Source organism: Entelurus aequoreus, linkage group LG09 (genome assembly GCF_033978785.1).
Source record: "Entelurus aequoreus isolate RoL-2023_Sb linkage group LG09, RoL_Eaeq_v1.1, whole genome shotgun sequence".
Taxonomy (NCBI): Eukaryota; Metazoa; Chordata; class Actinopteri; order Syngnathiformes; family Syngnathidae; genus Entelurus; species Entelurus aequoreus.
This window is the reverse complement of record NC_084739.1, coordinates 81,244,835-81,265,922: the sequence shown is the minus strand read 5'-3', so window position 1 is coordinate 81,265,922 and position 21,088 is coordinate 81,244,835. Positions and strand designations below refer to the sequence as shown.

Below are 21,088 nucleotides of genomic sequence, written 5' to 3'. Positions count from 1 at the left end.
TGAGTTCAAACCCCGGCCGAGTCATACCAAAGACTATGAAAACGGGACCCATTACCTCCCTGCTTGGCACTCAGCATCAAGGGTTGGAATTGGGGGTTAAATCACCAAAAATGATTCCCGGGCGTGGCCACCGCTGCTGCTCACTGCTCCCCTCACCTCCCAGGGGGTGATCAAGGGTAATGGGTCAAATTTCGCCACACCTAGTGTGTGTGACAATCATTGGTGCTTTAACTTTAACTTCATTATAAAACTTCTATAAGGCTTTACATTTTTTGCGGCTACAGACAGATTTTTTTGTTTTGTTGTATTTTTGGTCCAATTTGGCTCTTTCAACATTTTGGGTTGCCACCCTGTTCTAGGTTCACATTCAGGTCTCTTCAAAAAATAAAGTAAAATCCTCCAAATTGAAATTTCATTCAAAACTGTCACATGATTGGCAATTGGCCAATGAATGGTGACGCTTTCCATTCATGGGAGTGGAGGGGGAGGGGCGAGTGTCACGTGGGTGTGGCTGACCAGAAGTGGATTTGACATGCAGAGACTGAATGGTGCAGCTCTAAAAGAAGTTTGGCGACTCCACTCTGCTGCAACTCGCAGGACTTTTTTTGCAGATTAAGTCATTGAAGAAAGCATTTTTTTCCGACGGGTGCGTTGCCTTTACCCGCCTCTTTTTTTTTGTTTCGTTCCCCAGTGCAAACTTAAAACAGAAACTGACTCCAGTTGCATTTTCCAAAAAGAAAGCACAAGTCAGGAAAGTTTTGGGCCCAAAGTCGCTAGTGATGTTATTAGGTAAGTCCCTCACTTCGCTCTTTTTTAAATGAATGAATTAAAAAGCACAACGTTTACACACAAATGCAGGCTACGTCAAAAATGAGGAAGCGGTGTCAAACTTTGCATTGAGTTGTATGCACACCGAGAAGAATGCGTGTAGATGTATAAGGAAGTGTAAAAACACTTTTTTTTTTCTTACCAAAACTCCCATTTACGAGCTTGATCTAAACGATTATAAGTGGACCCTGAAGACAACACCCCTCAGCTGATCCTCCCACACGTCACTGGCATGACGTCACCGCGTGCTGCCTGCATTTCCTTGTGACATTCCCGAGAATGTCACTTCTTTATTTTTTTTCTCCCCCTCTCTTGGACATTGACAAAAAAAAGTGTGTGTCATGCGACGGATACACGCAATTTTAAAAAAATAACTGTGGGAGTGTATAAACTTTGAAGAAGATAAAACGCTTCAGGTCAGGAAGTTACTGGGGCATGGTGCGTTGAATGTTGTCGGAAAGTACTAATTTCAGACAAATGAATGCAGCTGAGATAGGCTCCAGCACCCCCCCCCCCCGCCCCCCCCCCGAAAGGGACAAGCGGTAGGGAATGGATGGATGGAACGACTAATCGCAGTTTTTATTTGAACGTTCCATTTTGTGTTTTGTACTGTTTCTAAAATGTCGTGTTTGAACGTGATTCCCAAAGGCTTAGAAATAATTTGACCACAAGTAAAATAGAGTCAAATATTGACACAGCATGTGTCCCGTTGCCTAGCAACTAAGCAAACAATCGTTCATATGATATTATACGAGGCAACTGAGAGGAAATTTGACTTTAGTCATTTTGCTGGTTAATAGAGGCGGTGCCGGTTCCCCTAGCTTTGCTGTGATGTTCACATTTCCAACGGTATTTGAACCCCGCAACTTCCTCCACCATCACTATAACGCGGAGCAGGACGTGACTTTCCAAAATTAGTCACGTGGGGCTTCCACATTTCCTCCATTGCACAATAGATGTGCTTTTATTTAGACATGATTGTTCTGTGACGTGACATTTGGCATTGTTGCGTGTTGTGATGGCCGTTTCCTCGTGCGTCCGACTCCGTGGCAACTCCGGAGATTTCCTGTCGTTTCCACGCTGCTGCCAGGTCGAGCGCGCGTGTGCGTGCGTGTGCGTGTACGTACACTCAGGTGAAATTTAACGCCTCCTAATTGTACCGACGCGACCTTTCACCCACTAGAAACCATTAATGACGTCGTCATCGTGCCTTATTGGAGAATAGTTGACATGTTGCCAATAGCAACAGTGCGCTGCGTTTTTGGTCTGACGTCATTTTCAAAAGCAATAGCGTTCTTGTACCCGGGGCTCTCATAAGCATCGCCTTTCAAAATCAATAGGGTTCTCCCTGAGACATGTGGCATCGGCTTCTTTTGGACATCTTGGCTTCAGAAAATCCGTAATAATAATAATAATAGATTTTATTTGTAAAAAGCACTTTACATTGAGCAAACAACCTCAAAGTGCTACAGTGTATTGAAAAAAGATAATAAAAAACACAAATAAAAAATAGAACAGCCTAATAGCTAGAACTAGTATGCATATATATATATATATATATATATATATATATATATATATATATATATATATATATATAATATATATATATATATATGTATATATATATATATATGTATATATATATATATATATATATATATATATAAATGCTTTTTTTAAAAGAAGGGTTTTTAAGCCTTTTTTAAAAGCATCCACAGTCTGCGGTGCCCTCAGGTGGTCAGGGAGAGCATTTCACAGACTGGGAGCGGCGGAGCAGAAAGCCCGGTCTCCCATAGTTGGTAGTTTTGTTGGAGGAGGTTAGCCTGTCCGGAGCGGAGGTGTCGTGTGGAGGATTTGGGGGAGAGTAGTACTTTGAGGGCCCTACTCATATAAGTGTTAAAAATAAATCATACGTTATTATATATATATTTTTTTACTTTCAACATTTAAATCTTTAGATCAATTTCAAATATATCCGTTGATTATAAACGTTTGTATGATTTTTAATGTTTTATTTTTCAATCCACTTTTTTTTGTCATAGAAAGCTTTTTTTTTTATTGCAAACCCACAAAATCTGCATTATTTTCCCTGCAATTTTTTTTGTAAAGTAATTGGAGCCTTTAATAGGTAAAAAATTCATAACAACATTGTTTTTTATTCATTCGGATAAGCGGAAGAAGATGGATGGATGGATTATTATTTTTTGTTATTATAATTTTTTGTTATATTTCACCTTTATGCTCTTTTATTCCACTTGTGTAAATGTTTTTGTCTTTGTTTTTAATTTCTATTTTTAGAACCTGCCGCGGGCCGTTAAAAAATTATCTGCGGGCCGCAAATGGCCCCCGGGCCACACTTTGGACACCTTTGATTGATTGATTGAGACTTTTATTAGTAGATTGCACAGTACAGTACATATTCCGTACAATTGACCACTAAATGGTAACACCCCAATAAGTTTTTCAACTTTTTTAAGTCGGGATCCACGTTAATCAAAACATGGTAAACCTGGCATACTACATAGACTTAGCACATTAAAATCAGTAGGGTTCTAGAGCCCTTGGTCAGAATACCCACTAAAATCAGTAGTGGTCTTGTACCTGCTGATCTGTCACTGGGTTGCAAATGTCTTTTAAAATCAATAGAGTTCTTGCTTTAAAGTGGCATTAGTTAAAAGGCTTTTATTATTACTTGGCCCCCCCAAAACCTGATCCACATTTTTGCAGACATTTTAAACAGTTTTTAAGAAGGCTTGTATTGTTGTTTTCGCATATGTTAACAATACTTTAAGATTATTAACATTACTTTATGGTTATTTTGTACTATTATTTACTACTACTGTTGACTTTTTTCCCACTACACTTTGACAGTGTGTTAAAAGTATTAAAGCTGCAGAGGACAGATGCTACTTCCTGTCATATGAAGGGTGTTTTTAAATGTGTTAAAACCACATTTTTGTGTGTGTGTGTGTGTTGTATTTCTACCCTTCTTGAGACATCAACAAGGAAAAGTACCTTCCATATGAGGAGCGGTGAACAAGTTAGGACATAAATCATGGTCCCAATACAGAAAACCATTGCATCTAATAGAGAATGTCTCATTTGCACCCCTGGTGGTGAAATCTATCAAAATTAGTGTGGTCCCAAAAAGGAGGGATTTTTCAAATTGACTGTGTCGGTTTTAAAAGTGGTCCGCCCTCTGGTCAACATATGAAATAACAAGTGTGTGTACGAAATTGAAATGCGGCCCCTTTTGGCCAAAATTAATAAACAAATAAAATAAAACTATGTATATAGACATACTGTAATAACTTGAAGTAAATAATGAAGATTAAAAAACAATTACAAAAAAAAAAGAACTAAAAGCAGTCTTTTTCTCACAATGTGTCGAGTTTTTTCTTATAAAATTGGAAACAATTTCTCATATTCTTTCTGTTTCTGTAAATTTTGCAATATTTTTAAATGACTTTTTAATGTAAAATTATTACTTTTTAATGCAAAATGGTGACATTTGTCGTATACAATTCTGACTTTTATCACAATATTGCCAATTGTTTTGTTGTTCTTGTAAAATAGTGACTTTTTTTGAGTAAAATTATGACTTTTGTCATAATTTTGCCAGATAAAATTCTGATTATTATTACAATATTGCCAACATTTTAAAGTTTTCTTATAAAATTGTGACTTTTGTCTAGTAAAAGTACAACTTTTTTCATAAAATTGCGAACATTTTAAGCTTTTCTGGTAAAATGTGACTGTTATTGAGTAAAATTCCACCTTTGATCATAATATTGCACAAATGTTCAGTTTTTCTTGTAAAATTTATGACTTCCGTTGCGTAAAATTATGACTTATTATAATACTGCCAAAATTCCAAGTTTTTCTTGTGAAATTGTGACCTTTTTTCTTGTAAAATTCCAACTCATTTTCCACAACACGCTTTTTTATGTTTGCATAGTATGTATATATTAATAATGTTGTAAATGCAAATCTTTATATATCTAGAAAGGGTGGTCCTAAAGAGGGAGGCATTTTTCAGAGGTCTCAAGAAGATGAGAAATACAAGAGTGTGTGTGTGCGTGTGGCATTTCCATAAAACGGCAGAGCACTCCTGTCATATGCTTTACTTTGGATAAACAAATAAAGGATCACAAGGCGAATGTCACCTCGCATTAAAAGTGTCAATATTGGCATTCAGCAAACATTGTTTTGTAAAAAAATATATATATATGTTTTTAGGATTATTTTTGTTGGATAAAGGTGATTTGATTCCCAGCAGGATTCAAAATCACATCGAAAATGCAAAAGGCCAATAAAGTCCCACGTTGTTGTTTGCTTTCTCCAGTAGTGTTGTAGCGCCTCTCGGTGGCAGCATGGATAATTGCATGGTTGTCCAGCTCTGCCGCCATCTGCTGGCTGAATAGGAAAATTACACTTTTTTTAGTAAACTCCCCCTAAAAATGTCCTGCTTTTAAAAAATATTCCCACCTATTGAATATACTTTAGTTTTATATTTTTATATTTTCAACAATACGTTAAAAGTAAAAAGTGCAGCACATCTAACATTTTTAAGGTATTGTTAAAAACGTTAGATTTGCTGCACTTTTTATTTTTTCCACTTGAGTAACGTGTGTTTAGGTACTTATACAATAACAACATATTGTTGATTTGGTACTTCATTAAAAAAAAGATTATTATTGTTTATTTATTTTTGTAAGTATTTTTTCTGTTGAAAGTGTGTTTCCTCATGTCTGCCACAGGAGGGCGATGTTTCCCAGTATGGCTGAACCTCCTGAAGCCCCGCCCCCTTTGTCAGTTGGGGCTTTTTGGATTGATTTCAGCTGGTGTCAGCTGGCTGTATTGATTATTATTGATTTGTAATCGCGTGTAGACAACAATGAGACCATTTGGTGAGAAGCTTACAAGACTCGGTTCACACAGCTAATAATAACGATAGTTTGTCTTAAAGGAACAGTACACCCAAAATCTAGTAGTATCTAAAAGTAGTCACACAAGCTTCCACGTCTATTTTGCTGTTTAAAAGAAGAAAGTATTTTAGGAAGACCGGATGAGGTTTACCTTAATTAATGAAGTCAGTGGTGCGTTCACTGACATCAAGTACTTTAGGGGTGGGTCAGGAAGAGGTCCTGGGTCTCCAAGAAGGATTTGTCACAGCATGACTCACCTGGACCAGATGTGTGTGCGTGTGAGTGTGCGTGTGTGTGTGTGTGTGTGTGGCTGCCATGATGCAGACCACCGAGTGTGCGGAAAATTGACAAAAATCCAAAAAAATCCCACGTCTACAAATTCACACCAACCCAACGATGACATCACACTGACATACAAGTGTCTGACATCGCCATCCAAAGAAAGGATCTTTGGCTTCTTCAGTGGGTGCTTAAAAACAGCACATCACTCCTTATAGAGGATCTTTGGCTTTTCCAGTGGGTGCGTAAAAACAGCACATCACTCATTATAGAGGATCTTTGACTAGACATTTTTAAGCATGTCCTTAAATGGCAAAGCGCCCGTTTTCCTTTCATATAGAGGATCTTTGAATTGTTGTATTTTTTCTGAAAACAGCACACCACTCTTTATATAGAGGCGCTTTGACTTGGCATTTTTAAGTATGTTCTTAAGCAACAAAGCACCCCTTTTCCTTTTTATATAGAGGATCTTTGAATAGAGTTGTTGTAGTATTTTTCTGAAAACAGCACAACACTCCTGTCATATAAAAATATCTCTGACTAGCATTTTTGGCACGGGTCCTTTTTAAAACAGCTGCAAACTCTTGATATAGACTATAGAGGATCTTTGACTTGACATTTTTGAGTATGTCCTTAAATGGCAAAGTGCCCGTTTTCCTTTCATATAGAGGATCTTTGAATTGTTGTATTTTTTTCTGAAAACAGCACACCACTCTTTCCATAGAGGAGCTTTGACTTGGCATTTTTAAGTATGTTCTTAAACAACAAAGCACCCCTTTTCCTTTTTTATATAGAGGATCTTTGAATAGAGGTGCTGTTTTCAGAAAAATACAACAAAACACTCCTGTCATATAAAAATATCTCTGACTAGCATTTTTGGCACGGGTCCTTTAAAACAGCTGCAAACTCTTGATATAGAGCAGTGGTTCTCAAACTTTTTTTGTCATCCCCCACTTTGGACAAGGGGGAGTTTTCAAGGCCCACCTGCCCTCATCGCCCACCACCTGCCCTCATCGCCCACCACCTGCCCTCATCGCCCACCACCTGCCCTCATCGCCCCAACACAACGCTAATGCTAAGCTTAACATTTTCAAATTTATTGAACATCAAGTAACATCAAGTTGTATACATTCAAACGCAATAACATAAAATAACATCAAGTTCAATAATAAATAAAATAACTGTGCAGCTGTGGTATAACTTGCATCAAGTTCTATAATAAATCAAATAACTTGCATCAAGTTCAATAATAAATCAAATAACTTGCATCAAGTTCAATAATAAATAAAACAAAAGTGTTATAACTTGCATCAAGTTCAATAATAAATCAAATAACTTGCATGAAGTTCAATAATAAATCAAAAGTGTTATAACTTGCATCAAGTTTAATAATAAATCAATAAAAGTGTTATAACTTGCTTCAAGTTCAATAATAAATCAAATAACTTGCATCAAGTTCAATAATAAATAAAATAAAAGTGGCACTTTGCAATCTTTGCAAAAAAAAAGGAGGAGCTATGCATTTAGGCAAGACAGAGCAAGTGAACAGGGGCGCCGCTAGGGATTTTGGGCCCCATGAAAAGAATCTTTACAGGGCCCCCAACACAGCGGCAACATTTTTTGATGCTATTTTACATACAATTATGCATTTTAATGGTATTCTGAATACAATGGAATTAATTTTGAGTCATTTATTTGCTGCACCACTGATTCTTGAGACTGTAGTAAAATGTATTATATTTTGTATTATATTATTATTATTATTATTATTCCAACACACGCAGCTGCTCACCTCCTTCCTCATGTGGGGGCACTGGGGCTGATTCAGGGGCAGGGGGACTTGGGGGCTGATTCAGAGGCAGGGGGACTTGGGGGCTGATTCAGGGGCAGGGGGACTTGGGGGCTGATTCAGGGGCAGGGGGACTTGGGGGCTGATTCAGGGGCAGGGGGACTTGGGGGATGATTCAGGGGCAGGGGGACTTGGGGGCTGACAGACAGCTGCTGCTGCACTTGACTCTGTTCAGAATGAGGCATCATTTTGACAGAGGGGAGATCAACTATTATTGAATAAGAACAGCTTGATAAATGTTTGACTAGATTGATTATTTAACTAATATAGCAGTAAAATGTAAAAATCCAGAGTTTTCTTGAGCTAACATGGTGAGAAAAGTGAGCTAGCTTATTACCACAGACAGGGACAAAGTTAATATGCATAACTTTCCACCACAACTAACAAACCCACCTTTCTTTGGGAAATATTGGGTGACATATTGTCGACCCTTCAACTCCTTCTCCTCTCTTATTTTATTTTCCTTTCTTTTTTGGCTGCCTGATTTTTGAGGCATACTGCTGTCTCCTCCGCTTTGCCCGCTGTGGCGCTGTCTGTCTGTGAATAATCGTCGGTGCTCTACCTGCAGCTGATCCAGTCGGACTGAACCATTTTACGTAAATAGAGGGGGGAAGGGAGGGCCCTGCGGGTGTTGATGCTTCCAAAACAAATAAAGGTATTGTTACCAGGACATGGAAAATAAAACATGTGTGATTATATGTTAGTTAATAACTTAAGTGTCATTATTTTTTCTGTATTATAATTTCATCATCATTAGGGGCCTCTCTGGGCCCCCCTCCATCATGGGCCCCTGGAATCCGTCTCCTTTACCCCCCCTTTTTCGGCGCCCCTGCAAGTGAACATGAGTTTTACAGTACTCCAGCATTAGTGGCTGCAATGAGCCTGTTTTGCACTGCACAGCTTTTCAAATGGGGGTCGCAGGCTTGACACTGCCACTGTTAAAACCTCATTGAGTTCGGGGCTGAGCTGGCTTGACGCGAGTGCTTCCCGGTGAATGACACACTGTGTGTCCAATGCGCATTTGGCGCAACCCTCTTTATTAGAGCCTGCAGCCCGTTTCTTTACCCTGCCATGGTCTGTGCGCCATCAGAGCAAAAGCCCACACAGTTTTCCCATTTAAGGTTGTGTTCTTTGAGGAAACTGTCCATTATCTCGAACAGCTCATCAGCAGTGGCTCTATTTTTGATGTATTTGCAAAACAGCAAATCCTCGCACAGTGACTCGCCATTCACAGAGCTTCCGCTTAGCCCCGCCCCCATTAGTTACTGTTGCTATGTCTGTTAAACTTTCGCTCCTACCTAGAAATGTAAAGCCTACAGGAAAAATAAGTAATTTACATTTATTTATATAGCGGATTCCACAGACAGAATCACAAAGTGATTTACAGTGTGTATAGAAAATGAAAGCATAGTAAAAAAAAAATAATCTAAGGATATAATTTAAAAAAAAAAAAAAGTAAAGTGAAATTTCCTCCCGTTCCTCGCGCCCCACCTGTCATGTCTCTATTCCCCACCAGTGGGGCGCGCCCCACACTTTGGGAAACACTGATATAGAGGATCTTTGACTTGAGTTTTTGCAGTACATCTTTAGAAACAGCACAGCACTATTTTCCAAATCGAGGATCTTTGACTTGAGTTTTTGCAATGCATCCTCAAAAACAGCGGAGCGCTCCTTTTCATTTTTATATAGAGGATCTTTGAATAGCATTGTTGCATTTTTCTAAAAACAGCCCAACACTCCTGTCATGTAAAATATCTTTGACTCACATTTTTGCAGTGAATACTCCAAAACAGCACGGCACTCTTTGCATATAGAAGATCTTTGACCTGCATTTTTTTTCAAATTGCGTTTTTGCAATAGATCCTCAAACGGCATCGCACGCTTTCCATATTGAAGATTTTTGTCTTGCATTTTTGCTGTAGATACTAAAAACCGCACAGCACTCTTCATACACAGGATCTTTGACTCAAGTTTTTTTGCAATGGCGCCTCAAAAACAGCACAGCACCCTTTTCATATAGAGGACCTTTTATTCGTGTTTTTGCAATAGATCATGAAAACAGCATTGTTTTTATTCAGATCATTTTAAATCATGTTTTTGCAGTAGATCTACAAAAACAGCACAGCACTCTTTTCATAGAGAGAATTTTTGACTCGTGTTTTTGCAGTAGATAATTAAAAAAAACGCACAGCACTCTTCATATACAGGATCTTTGACTCGTGTTTTTTTGCAATGGCCTCAAAAACAGCACTGTTTTTATTAAGATGATTCTAAATTATGTTTTTGCAGTAGACCTTCAAAAACAGCACAGCACTCTTCTCATATAGAGGATCTTTGACCCGTGTTTTTGCAATAGAGCCTCACAAATGGCACTGTTTTTATTTAGATTGTTTTAAATTACGCTTTTGCAGTAGATACTCAAAAAAAGCACAGCACTCTTTTCATATAGAGAATCTTTGACTCATGTTTTTGCATTAGATACTAAAAAAAACTGCACAGCATTCTTCATATACAGGATCTTTGACTCGTGTTTTTTTGCAATGGAGCCTCAAAAACAGCACTGTTTTTATTTAGATTGTTTTAAATTACGCTTTTGCAGTAGATCCTCAAAAACAGCACATCACTCTTTTCATATAGAGAATCTTTGACTCGTGTTTTTGCAGTAGATACTCAAAAACAGCACAGCACCCTTTTTAATGGAGGATCTTTGACTCGCGTTTTTGCAGTAGACACTCAAAAACAGCACAGCACCCTTTTTAAATGGATGATCTTTGACTCGCGTGTCTGCAATATGTCCTTAAAAAGAGCAGCTCAGTTGTTCTTCAAGCAATCTTTGACATACTTGAGTAATGTTCTTAAAAACAGCACTGTTTTTATTTAGATGATTCTAAATTGTTTTTGCAGTCGATCTTCAAAAGCAGCACAGCACTCTTCTCATATAGAAGATCTTTGATCCTTATTTTTGCAATAGAGCCTCACAAACGGCACTGTTTTTATTTAGATTGTTTTAAATTACGCTTTTGCAGTAGATCCTCAAAAACAGCAAAGCACTCTTTTCATATAGAGAATCTTTGACTCGTGTTTTTGCAGTAGATACTAAAAAACCGCACAGCACTCTTCATATACAGAATCTTTGACTCATGTTTTTTTGCAATGGCGCCCCAAACACAGCAAGGTTTTTATTTAGATGATTCTAAATGATGTTTTTGCAGTAGATCTCCAAAAACAGCACAGCACTCTTCTCATATAGAGGGTCTTTGACTCGTGTTTTTGGAGTAGATACTAAAAAAAAAACACACAGCATTCTTCATATACAGGATCTTTGACTCGTGTTTCTTTGTAATGGCGCCTCAAAAACAGCACTGTTTTTATTAAGATGATTCTAAATTATGTTTTTGCAGTAGACCTTCAAAAACAGCACAGCACTCTTCTCATAGAGAGGATCTTTGACCCATGTTTTTGCAATAGAGCCTCACAAACCGCACTGTTTTTATTTAGATTGTTTTAAATTACGCTTTTGCAGTAGATCCTCAAAAACAGCACAGCACTCTTTTCATGTAGATAATCTTTGACTCGTGTTTTTGCAGTAGATACTAAAAATAAAACAACGCACAGCACTCTTCATATACATGATCTTTGACTCACATTTTTTTTGCAATAGCGCCTCAAAAACAGCACAGCACCCTTTTCATATGGCGGATCTTTGACTTGCATTTTTGCAGTAGATCCTCAAAAACAGCACGGCACCCTTTTTAAATAGAGGATCTTTGACTCGTGCTTTTGCAATAGATCCTCTAAAACAGTACCGTTTTTATATGTCCTTAAAAAGAGCAGCTCAGTTGTTCTTTGAGCCATCTTTGACATACTTGAGAAATGTTCTTAAAAACAGCACATGTCCATTTCGTCCTTCGATGGATCAAAGTGGAAAAAACATTTTCTCTGGGGATTGTTGGGAAGAAAGGAAGTTTATGTCTGTCTGCTTGTTGCTCAACATTTTCTCATGACACACACACACACACACACACACACACACACACACACACACACACACACACACACACACACACACACACACACGCACACCCACACTGAAGTCATAAGTGGAGTGTGTTACAGGAAGTTGGAGATGACTCAGCGGAACTTTTGCTGATGTTCTTCATTCTTTCTCTCATCTGCTCCTCCATTCTTTCCTTCATCTTCATCATCATCATCATCATCACCTCACCTCCCTCCTCCTCCTCCATGCGAGACATCTTTGTGTGTGTTGATGTGATTGCAAAGATATGTGTGAAATGTGTGTGGGAAGATGACTCTCCTCCCTTTAAAGTGATTCAAACATTCTTTTTCTTTCTTTCTTTCTTCTTCAGTCTTCAGCGAGGAGCAGACGATGAAGAGAAGGATGAAGAGGCTCAAACGGTGAGTGGAAAACATCTTTTTGTACCGGAATGTACCTTCCATCTTTCTTAATTGACATGTTTTTATGTAGAATGGCCTAAGGAGTAACACATCTGTCTTATAGAGGATCTCTAACAAGTGCTTCTCCTTAAAAAGAGCAAATTCTATTGTCAAATAGAGGATCTGAGGTCCAGCATGATGTTCCTGTCATATAGATGATCTTTGACTAATGTGTTTGTATTAGGTCCTTGAAAAACATCCGAATAGTCATGTCATATAGAGGATCTTTGACTAGTGCTTGTGTAATTAATAGATTCTTAAAAGCTGGACAAGGATCCTGTCTCATAGAGGATCTTTGACTATTGTTATTTGTAGTAGATCATTACAAAGTGCAGAATAATCCTGTTTTTATAGAGGATCTTTGACTAGTGGTTGTGTAGTTGGTCCTTGGAAACAGCAGAATAATCAAGTCTCATAGAGAATCTTTGACTAGTGGTTGTGTAGTAGATACTTAAAAACTGTGCAATAACCCTGTCTTATAGAGGATCTTTGACTAGTGATTTTGTAGTAGATGCTTAAAAAGTGCAGAATAATCCTGTTTTTATAGAGGGTCTTTGACTAGTGGTTGTGTAGTAGATACTTAAAAACTGTGCAATAACCCTGTCTTATAGAGGATCTTTGACTAGTGATTTTGTAGTGTATACTTAAAAAGTGCCGAATAATTCTGTTTTTGTATAGAGGGTCTTTGACAAGTGGTTTTGTAGTGGGTCCTTGGAAACAGCAGAATAATCATGTCTCATAGAGGATCTTTGACTAGTGGTTGTGTAGTAGATACTTAAAAACTGTGCAATAACCCTGTCTTATAGAGGATCTTTGACTAGTGATTTTGTAGTAGATACTTAAAAAGTGCAGAATAATCCTGTTTTATAGAGGACCTTTGACTAGTGGTTGTGTAGTAGGTCCTTAAAAACATCAGAATAATCATTTTATAGAGGATCTTTGACTAGTGGTTGTGTAGTGGGTACTTGGAAAGAGCAGAATAATCAAGTCTCATAGAGGATCTTTGACCAGAGTTTTGGTATTAGGTTGTTGAAAACATTAGAATAATCTCGTTTTACGGAGGATCTTTGACTAGTGTCTTTGTCGTACATCCTTGAAAACATCTAAATACTCCTGTCATACAGAGGATCTTTGACTAATGTGTTTGTATTAGGTCCTTTAAAAAACACCTGAATAATCCTGTTTTATAGAGGATCTTTGAGTTATGTTTGTATAAGGTCATTTTATAAACATCGGATTACTCCTATCATATAGAGCAGGGATCCTCAACAGGCGGACCGCGGTCCATGCCCGGACCCAGCGACGTGTCCGTCCGGACCCAGCACCAACTATAGTATTAAAAAAGTATATATATATTTTTTTAAATAATTATAATTATTATAAAAAAATATAATAATTGTATTTATCTTTGAGTTATCGCTAGCGCAAGTCAACGTTCTTTGTTGTTTTTAGTCAAATATCTCCACGTTTAGTTTACACTTCTCCTCCATGTCTCACTCACTCCGTCTCTCTCTCTCTCGCTCTCTCAGAGAGAGCGAGAGAGAGACGGAGTGAGAGCGAGAGAACGCCACTCTGATTGGCTGCGGAATCAGCCAATCAGAGTATGGGTTGTCATCTCTATCACAAGGACGCGCTGATAGGCTGTTACCACCTGGGTCACACAGCACTCATGCCCCATGCATGGAACCTTTCTCTGCATGCACACAGTTGTCTCGCATTGCTACTTTGCTAACTGTCAGTCACTGAATGTCAATAAAATCCCAATGGCATGCTCCAAGTTGGCTCAGGCTGGTAAAAGAAAGGTGGACAGGGAAAACCGACGTTTCAAGGAATAATGGACAGAGCAATATGTTGTCATCCTACCTACTGCAAGTACCAGACCAATGTGTCTAATATGCAACAGTACTGTTGCTCTGGTGAAAAGTGAACATCTAAAACGTCACTATCTGAAAGAGCACCGCAAATTTCAAGAGACATTTCCTCATGATTCAGAGCTAAGAAAAAAAGAAATCATGAGTCTGAAAAAGTCATATGAAACATCAAGCAAGATTTGTGTTAAATCTATGACACGACAACAAATAGCAACAGAGTGCTCACTCAGAGTGGGTCAACACAAGAAGACATTCTCTGATGTAGAAATAATGAATGAATGCTTGACTGAAGTGATGGGTGCCATGTTTGAAGGCAAAGAAAAGGAGGAAATGACAGCTAAAATAAATGAAATCCCACTCTCTGATGCCACAGCTACCAGACGTACTGAAATACGGGCTGGTGATTTGTCCAAGCAGCTTTGTGATGGAATAAAAAATGCAGAGTGCTTATCCCTAGCAGTGGATGAGTCCACTGACAATGCTCAGTTGTTGGTGTTTGGGAGGTTTTATGAAGAGGAAAAGGGGGAGTTTATTGAAGATGTTTTGGGCCTGAGTGGACAAACAAGGGGAGAAGACGTCTATAAAGCAATATCAGAAATGCTGAATGAAAAAGGGATAGATCTGAAGAAAGTTGTGTCCATTGCTACTGATGGAGCTCCAGCCATGTTGGGGAGAGAGAAGGGACTGGTTCCGTGTCTGAGACAACACCACCCTGGCCTGATATCTTATCACTGCATAATCCACCAGTCTGTCCTTTGTGCAAGTCTTGGAGAAGTGTACTCTGAAATCATGACATGAAAGTCCTCAACTTCTTGAGAGCATCATCTGCACTGCGCACATTCCTAACAGAGGTGGATGCTGCTTTTGATGATTTGCTCGTGCACAACAACGTGAGATGGCTGAGCAAAGGCAGGGTCTTGGAGCCTTTTTGGGCCGTTAGAGAAGAGCTGCAAGTGTTTCTGTCCCAGCAAAATAGCGCAAAAGCAAAACAGTTCCTGGAATTTCTGCAAAATGCTGGGAAAATGGAAGCTGTGGCATTTTTGGCTGATATAACCTCCCATCTCAATGACCTAAATGTCAAGCTACAGGGGAAGAAGAACACGCTGTGTGAGCTGATGTCAGAAGTCCGTGCCTTCCAGAGGAAGCTGGAGCTTTTCAAAAGTCACATACAGGTAACCAATTTGTTATTATTATTTTCTACCACACACTATTTTCTTCCACTTGATAATTCATACCTATTTTGAAGCATTGTTCCTAATATATATTTAAACTGTGTATCTATAGGAGGAACTCTTCCACTTCCCCAAACTTCTGGAACTGACCAAAGGAGAGGGAGATGATCAGTGCCATTTGGAATTGTTGGAAAAACTCATTGCAAATTTCAAGACTGGCTTTGATGGCTTCATTTTGGGAAAACAAGTCCTGCTGTTCATTGAAAACACATTCCTGATCACAAATGTGAGTGCGTTCTCTGCAGAAGCAAAACGAGTCTTCTCATGGACCGAAGCTGCTTCACTGCAGACTGAGCTCTTTGACCTCCAAGAAGGTGTCGCACAGAAAGAGGCTCAGTGTGACGCCATCACCTTCTGGTCAAAGTTCCAAGTTCCCTCTGCTGCATAAGATGGCCTGTCACATCCTCACAATGTTTGGCAGCTGGGAGTCTGCCTTCTCTACAATGAACAAGTACCGCAGCAATGAACACCTGGATCAGTGTCTCCACCTGGCCAGCACACCTTTTGTGCCAAACTTCAAAGTCTTGGCTTCAAACCCAAGAGCCCAATTGTCCCATTGAGCAGCTGTTTTACACAATGAGGATGTACTGTACATGTACTGTACCATACTTATATTTGCACATACATCTGGTGAGGTCATTTGTTTACCAGGGATAGGAGGGTTGTGTTTAAAATTATTTATTTTTTGTTAAAACTGAAAGTTTTATTGAAGTTCTTATTTATTTTTTTTCAAAGAAAATCTTTCATGTGTTTTATTGGATATTTATTTTATTTTAGTTAATTTTAAGAATATGTTAAACGACTACCTATATAAGCTTGACCGATAATGAACGGACCCGGCCTGTTTCAAAATAACATTTGTGGACCTTCAAGATTTGTACTTGAGGACATCTGATATAGAGGATCTTTGACTAGTGGTCGTGTAATAGATCCTTAAAAAGTGCAGAATAATCTTGTTTTATAGAGGATCTTTGACAAGTGGTTGTGTAGTGGGTCCTTGGAAACAGCAGAATAATCATGTTTCATAGAGGATCTTTGACGAGTGTTTTTGTACTAGGTCCTTTAAAACAACTGAATACTCCTGTCATAGAGAGGAGCTTTGACTAATGTGTTTGTATTGGGTCTTTTGAATCAACTGAATACTCTTGTCATATAGAGGATCTTTGAGTAATGTTTGTATTAAGTCATTTTATAAACATCCGATTACTCCTATCATATAGAGGATCTTTGACTAGTGGTTGTGTAACAGATCCTTAAAAAGTGCAGAATAATCCTGTTTTTATAGAGGATCTTTGACAAGTGGTTGTGTAGTGGGTCCTTGGATAGAGCAGAATAATCAAGTCTCATAGAGGATCTTTGACCAGTGTTTTTGTATTAGGTTGTTGAAAGCATTAGAATAATCTCATTTTATGGAGGATCTTTGACTAGTGTCTTTGTAATAGATCCTTGAAAACATCAGAATACTCCTGTCATATAGAGAATCTTTGACTAATGTGTTTGTATTAGGTCCTTTAAAAAAAACGGAATACTCTTGTCATATAGAGCAGTGGTCCCCAACCACCGGGTACTGGTCCGCGGCCCGGTACCGGTCCGCAGTTACATAAAGGTTGGGGACCACTGATATAGAGGATCTTTGACTGTGTTTGTATTAGGTCCTTGAAAAACATCAGAATACTCATGTTATATAGAGGATCTTTGACTAGTGCTTGTGTAATAGATTCTTAAAAACTGGACAAGAATCCTGCCTTATAGAGGATCTTTGACCATTGTTTTTTTGTAGTAGATCCATAAAAAGTGCAGAATAATCCTGTTTTTGTATTAGGTCCTTGAAAACATCATAATAATCATGTTTTATAGATGATCTTTGACAAGTGTTTTTGTATTAGCCCTTATAAAGAGCAGGATACCCCTGTCACACTAAGAATATTGGACTATTGTTTTTGCAGTAGGTCCTTAAAAACTGCAGAATATTCCTGTCATATACCGTAGATGATCTTTGATGAGTATTTTTGTGGTAGGTCCATAAAAACAGCAGCATTTTCCTGTCACATAGAGGGAGGGTATTTGACTAATGTGTTTGTATCAGGTCCCAAAAACATCAGAATACTCCTGTCTTATATAGATGATCTTTGATTGTTTTTGTAGTAGGCCCTTAAACACATCAGAATACTCTTGCACCATTGATGATCTTTGACTAGTGGTTGTGTAGTAGATACCTAAAAAGTGCACAATAATCCAGTCTTATAGAGGATCTCTGACTAGTAATTTTGTAGTAGGTCCTTAAAAAGTGCAGAATAATCCTGTTATATAGATGATCTTTGACTAGTGGTTTTGTAGTAGGTCCTTAAAAAGTGTAAAATAATCCTGTTTTATAGGGGATCTTTGACTAGTGGTTGTTTAGTAGATACTTAAAAACTGTGCAATAACCCTGTCTTATAGAGGATCTTTGACTAGTGATTTTGTAGTAGATACCTAAAAAGTGCAGAATAATCCTGTTTTATAGAGGATCTTTGACTATTGGTTTTGTAGTAGGTCCTTAAAAATTGCAGAATAATCCTGTTTTATAGAGGATCTTTGACTAGTGGTTTTGTAGTAGGTCCTTAAAAACATCAGAATAATCCTCTAATAGAGGATCTTTGACTAGTGGTTGTGTAGTAGATATTTAAAAACTGTGCAATAACCCTGTCTTATAGAGGATCTTTGACTAGTGATTTTGTAGTAGATACCTAAAAAGTGCAGAATAATCCTGTTTTATAGAGGATCTTTGACTAGTGGTTTTGTAGTAGGTCCTTAAAAACATCAGAATAATCCTCTAATAGAGGATCTTTGACTAGTGGTTTTGTAGTAGGTCCTTGAAAAGTTCAGAGCAAGAGGATCAAAAGTATTTTGTCTAAATTTGTCAGCTGGCGTGTGACTGCTGTTTTATTTTGGTTGTTGTAAGCGTGGCGTGGCGCTCCCGCCGCACCTCAGCGAAAACATGCTGGCTGACCAAGTGACAGCTGATGAGGTCATGTGATCGCCTACATTAGAGCCCATTATGTCATCACATGGTACTGTATTGTGTGTGTGTGTGTGTGTATACAGTATTTATTTGTATGTGCCGTGTGAGCAATAATCTGTTCCAGGGTCAAACTGCGGCCATCATGACATTTTTACTAACTTGACAGGCAATCTTTTTAAAGTCATCACCGTCACACAAATATGTCAACCGCTCTGTAATCAAACGATTACTCACAGCCTTGGTGGCACGTGACAGAGAAAGAAAAGGTGTGTATTAGTAGTCGTTATTCAAGTGTACAAATGAGTTAACTTTTCAATATTATTATTAGTGGTCATAAAAGTGTAAAAATTAGTTAACTTCTCAATATTATTATTATCAGTGGTCATAAAAGTGTAAAAATAAGTTAACTTTTGTATAATACTATCATTATTATTAGGAGTCATACAAGTGTAAAAATAAGTTAACTTTTTTATATTATTGTTACTAGTAGTAGTGGTAATACCATTCTAAAAATAGGTAAACTTTTGTACAGTATTGTTATTATTATTATCATCGGTGATTCAAGTGAAAAATAAGTTATTTTCCTAATATTATTATTATTATTATTATTTATTATTAGTGGACTGGTCATACAAGTGCAAACATAAGTTAGCATCTGTATATTATTAGTGATCATACAAAAGTAAAAAATAAGTTAACTTTTGTATATTATTACTATTGTTATTAGTGGCCATACAAGTAAGAATAAGTTAGATTTTGTAAATTATTATTAGCTATCATACAAGTGTAAAAATAAGTTAACTTCTGTATATTAGTGGTCATGCAATAGTAAAAATAGGTCAAATGTTGTTGTTATTATTATTATTATTATTATTAGCGGTCATGCAAGTGTAATAAGTCAACTTGTGTATATTATTATTATTATTATTAGTGGCCACATAAGTGTAAAAATAAGTTAAATTCTGTATATTAGTGGTCATGCAATAGTAAAAATAGGTCAAATGTTGTTTATTATTATTATTATCATTATTAGCGGTCATGCAAGTATAAAAATAAGTCAACTTTTGTTGATTATTTTTATTATTATTATGATTATTAGTGGTCATGCAAGTGTAAAACTAAGTCAACTTGTGTATATTATTATTATTATTATTAGTGGCCAAATAAGTGTAAAAATAAGTCAACTTTTGTATATTATTATTATTATTATTATTATTATTAGTGGCCACATAAGTGTAAAAATAAGTTCACTTCTGTATATTAGTGGTCATGCAATAGTAAAAATAGGTAAAATGTTGTTTATTATTATCATTATTAGCGGTCATGCAAGTGTAAAAACAAGTCAACTTTTGTTGATTATTTTTATTATTATTATGATTATTAGCTGTCATGCAAGTGTAAAACTAAGTCAACTTGTGTATATTATTATTATTATTATTATTATTGTTATTATTATTATTATTAGTGGCCAAATAAGTGTAAAAATAAGTCAACTTTTGTATATTATTATTATTATTATTATTATTATTATTATTAGTGGCCACATAAATGTAAAAATAAGTTAAATTCTGTATATTAGTGGTCATGTAATAGTAAAAATAGGTAAAATGTTGTTTATCATTATTAGCGGTCATGCAAGTGTAAAAATAAGTCAACTTTTGTTGATTATTTGTATTATTATGATTATTAGCGGTCATGCAAGTGTCAAACTAAGTCAACTTGTGTATATTATTATCATTATTATTATTATTATTAGTGGCCAAATAAGTGTAAAAATAAGTCAACTTTTGTATATTATTATTATGATTATTACTTTTTGTTGATTATTTGTATTATTATTATGATTATTAGCGGTCATGCAAGTGTCAAACTAAGTCAACTTGTGTATATTATTATTATTATTATTATTATTATTATTATTATTAGTGGCCACATAAGTGTAAAAATAAGTTAACTTCTGTATATTAGTGGTCATGCAATAGTAAAAATAGGTAAAATGTTGTTTATTATTATTATGATTGTTAGAGGTCATGCAAGTGTAAAACTAAGTCAACTCGTGTATATTATTATTATTAGTGGCCACATAAATGTAAAAATAAGTTAACTTCTGTATATTAGTGGTCATGCAATAGTAAAAATAGGTAAAATGTTGTATATTATTATTGTTATTATTATTAGTGGTCATGCAAGTGTAAAAATAAGTCAACTTTTGTTGATTCTTTTTATTATTATTATGATTATTAGCGGTCATGCAAGTGTAAAACTAAGTCAACTTGTGCATATTATTAGTGGCCACATAAGTGTAAAAATAAGTTAACTTCTGTATATTAGTGGTCATACAATAGGAAAAATAGGTAAAATTATGTTATGATTATTAGCGGTCATGCAAGTGTAAAAATAAGTCAACTTGTGTATATTATTGTTATTAGTGGGCACACAAGTGTAAACATAAGTTAACTTCTGTATATTAGTGGTCATGTTGTTTATTATTATTACTATTAGCGGTCATGCAAGTGTAGAAATAAGTCAACTTTTGTATATTATTAGTTTTATTATCAGTGGTCATGCAAGTGTAAAAATAACTAAACCTTTGTATATTATTATTATTATTATTATTATTATGAGGGGTCATGCAAATGTAA

At 36.6% G+C, this 21,088-nt stretch overlaps 1 protein-coding gene across 6 annotated transcripts in view; it reads left to right on the top strand.

The window, feature by feature from the left end:
- Positions 1-531: 531 nt before the first annotated feature.
- The window catches only part of LOC133656998 (general transcription factor II-I repeat domain-containing protein 2-like), a 122,290-nt gene continuing 101,733 nt past the window's right edge, over positions 532-21,088 (top strand). For 2 of the 6 annotated variants that reach the window (XR_009827214.1, XR_009827217.1), the window contains exons 1-2: positions 532-789; positions 12,255-12,303. Coding sequence is in view for 2 of the 6 variants with exons in the window: in XM_062057883.1 (XP_061913867.1) it covers positions 15,008-15,385; positions 15,498-15,833 (714 nt within the window). In the remaining 4 variants the exon portion in view is untranslated. The other 4 variants (XM_062057884.1, XR_009827216.1, XR_009827215.1 and 1 more) reach the window with 4 other exon arrangements.